Source organism: Aplysia californica, unplaced genomic scaffold, assembly GCF_000002075.1.
Source record: "Aplysia californica isolate F4 #8 unplaced genomic scaffold, AplCal3.0 scaffold01101, whole genome shotgun sequence".
In the NCBI taxonomy this organism is placed as follows: domain Eukaryota; kingdom Metazoa; phylum Mollusca; class Gastropoda; order Aplysiida; family Aplysiidae; genus Aplysia; species Aplysia californica.
The window spans coordinates 5,996-9,307 of record NW_004798371.1 but is presented as its reverse complement, the minus strand read 5'-3'; the positions used below and the strand labels follow the sequence as shown (position 1 = coordinate 9,307).

Below are 3,312 nucleotides of genomic sequence, written 5' to 3'. Positions count from 1 at the left end.
GGTTACATAATCTAGCAGTGTTAAGAGGGTAAGAGAAGTTGCGATGCATTTGAAAATGCATTTAGAAATTATTGTAAGTTTTTAAAAAGTTTGAGAATTCTTGAAAAAAGCACGTAAACGGTAACCATTTGACAGGTTTTAACTGGATGTGCCCCAACGCATGTACAAAACTGACCCAGGGGAATGCATTATAATGATATATTGATATAAAGCACTTTGAATATATCTTCCACAGAGCGCAGAACAAGAGAGAGGAGTATCATAAGAGACTCGGAGACACCAGGTATGTTATTGGAAAGATGGATACATTTAAAACGAAGACGAAGTAACATAAAAGTCTACATGTGCTATTACTGATCCACGTGTGGAAATCTGGTTGACAATGTTGTAACAATAATATATTATATATACATGAATACGGTATTTTATATATACATACATAAATATCCACATGCATGTCATGAACAGGCGTTGCAGACGTATAAACATTAAACAGATTCACAGGCCCTCATATTAATTGGCGGACAGGCTGGCATAGAGCTCGCTTGGTGCAGTCTATGGAAAATGCTTTACCAAAAGAATGCATAAATACATAAATGAATAAATCAATTACAGAATAAGAACATGGGCAATAAATGATTAGATGGATGCATTCTAATCAGTGCTAGTTAACTTGGAACCCCCTTCCTCTGCCCCCCCCCCCCACCTTTTAAAACACGTTCTTTCGCGTTTAATGTCATAGCAACCCAAATGTGACCCCTCTGAAAGAAGAGAAAATGTGGTTTCGTACTAGGTCAAGTTGGGAAGCCTAAGTTCATTTTTAACTGATATGTTGTTATACAAATGTCCCTTGGTGGATTAGAACTTTTATTACATAGATCTACTCCTACTTGGGCAGCATTCAACCCCTCTTAAGTCAAAAACAAATTGATAAAGTACTTCAAAATAAGTTTACAAATATCCATTCTTTTTCTTATCCATTTACATATTAAAACATGTTTACTTTCACTGTTAATTCATTCTTCCATTTTATAGATTAATTCTATGGACTGGCAGCTGTTCAGTAATTTTCCACAGGAAAGTCCACCCACTTTCACCAACCCAACCCTCTCTCTCTATCCACAGTGCGTCCTGTGTTGCCCAAGAGCCGGCCCTACATCTCCGACATCGGCAAAGAGACCATTCGGTTGGGATGGAAACCTGCTGAGATCCCAAGCGGGCGCTCTATGTCTGTGCCACCTGTTTCCTACAGAGTGGAGGCTCAAAAACTGCCCAGCGAGGAATGGGTTCCCCTGGCCAGTCGAGTGCGTAAACCAAGCCTGTACTTGTCTGATCTGGATTCCGACAGGGATTACAACATCCGAGTGCGTGCGCAGACTCCATACGGAGTGAGTCAGCCCACTGAGCCTGTATGGATTCCAAGGGCGAAATGTGAGTATCCAGAACTATCCTGTTTGTTTGTTTTATGTACTGTTGGGAATTTAAGAGTCGTTACATCGCCAGAATAAACTTTTTTTTTACTTTTGTTTATATTTTTCTTGACCTCTGTATTTTATAAAGTACTTTTAAAGGTATTGGACTTACATAGAAAGAAATCAATTGTCATACCATTTTCTACCAGACTGAGTGTCTACGGTATAATGGCTCTTTGGCTTGCACACAGAAGCTATTAATTCGATTCGATGTAGCTAAGTGTACGTTATAGAAGTTAACTGGAACTGAATGCCCCACCAGGCCGAGGTGGCCCTGACAGGCGAGGTCGATGTAGCCAAACTCCTGGATATTTTTTTCTGGGGTGTGTCAATGGAGACATCGAATATTTACTAATAATCTAATATTTTATTCATAGTCCCTAATTCTAGGAGACAATTCTACCACCATTCTAGACTTCTCCTCATTTAAGTTCTATATTTAGAAATAACTAGTGTCATTATGTGTCATGATGTGAACTACAAAAGGTGTATTGGAAACTTGTAATTTTCTCTGAATGAAAATCAAGTGCTCCAATGCTCTAATGTTTTAATGATTAAAAGAAATCTGTATCTGCGTTGGCTGTTGTAATCGGATGATATTCTTATTACCCCTAACCACGAATAACTATTAATGGTGATTCGTTTGTTCGCGACAGCGTTCACCGGTGTACCGGTCGGCCGTCCGACCATCGTGGAGATAGACGAGGACACCGCCAGGCTGCAGTGGAACAGAGTGGACATCCCGGCCTTTGACCGCTCGGACGAGCCTCTTTTGTACATGGTGGAGATGCAGGAACCACCTTCCTTCAGGTGGGCGGGATGTTTAACATGGAGATAGATAGATAGATAGATAGATAGATAGATAGATAGATAGATAGATAGATAGATTTACGGAATAATGGGTGAGTGCATGGGTAATTGGTAGGATCGATAGGTCAGTGGATGGGTGGGTCGGTAGATAAATGGATAAAAACAAAGATATTCTGAGAAATAAATTTTCAAAAGACGGATAGTTTGAGGCACGAATAAAATGAATAGAGAAGTAATAGCATGAATAGATAGCTGGTTGGAAGGGTAAGTATATGTTTGGGCAAAGAGTTGAACTTAGGGGTGACAGGCCGAAATATAGGCTAAGTAGATAATGAATGGTAGATAGTTTGATGAATAGGCCAGTACCTCTTTTTCTTAATTTTTAAAAAAAATCTGTCAAGGGCCCTTACAACAACAAAAAAACAGCCAAGTGATTCAAATTTAAAACAAAATGAAAATAATTAGAAGGACAAAAATTCAATCCAACTCAGACAAGTATGGTCTTATGTACTTCAGATGGCGCGAACTCGCTCGTCGTGTTCCAAACAACCACTACATCGTGCGTGACCTTGAACCTGCCCAGGACTACCGCTTCCGAGTCAGAGTCGAGTCACGTGATGGACTGCTGAGCGAACCAAGTCCGGCCACTTCAATGTTCAGAACTCTTGGTGAGCTGATAATCTTTTTCTTGAAATTATAACAGGTCGATAATATTACTCTATAAGAGAAAAAAGGCAAAACAATTAATTACTTCATTGTCCATTGTGGAGTGAAATTTGTTGATTCGTATATAGAATCTACTTATTTTTCGTGAGTTGTTTTGTCTTTTTTAAAGTGTGACCTTTTGTTTCTCGTAAGCGTCTTTTTTTTATTAGGAAATGTTTAAAAGATCTGTTGGGGGGGGGGGGATAAAATGAATTTGTACAGTAATAGTAGTATTAATAGGGCAGTGTTGATTTTTTTTTAATCCGCCATTGTCGATCCACCTGTATCTCAAGTGGCAAACAATTTGAATATGACAATGCTGATT

At 39.1% G+C, this 3,312-nt stretch overlaps 1 protein-coding gene across 1 annotated transcript in view; it reads left to right on the top strand.

The window, feature by feature from the left end:
* Positions 1-235: 235 nt before the first annotated feature.
* LOC101856480 (twitchin) overlaps positions 236-3,312 on the top strand; it is a gene marked incomplete at its 3' end in the record, with an annotated part of 4,317 nt that continues 1,240 nt past the window's right edge. The window contains 4 exon segments of the mRNA XM_013090001.1: positions 236-283; positions 1,126-1,431; positions 2,129-2,282; positions 2,799-2,950. Coding sequence (XP_012945455.1) covers positions 1,227-1,431; positions 2,129-2,282; positions 2,799-2,950 — 511 coding nt within the window.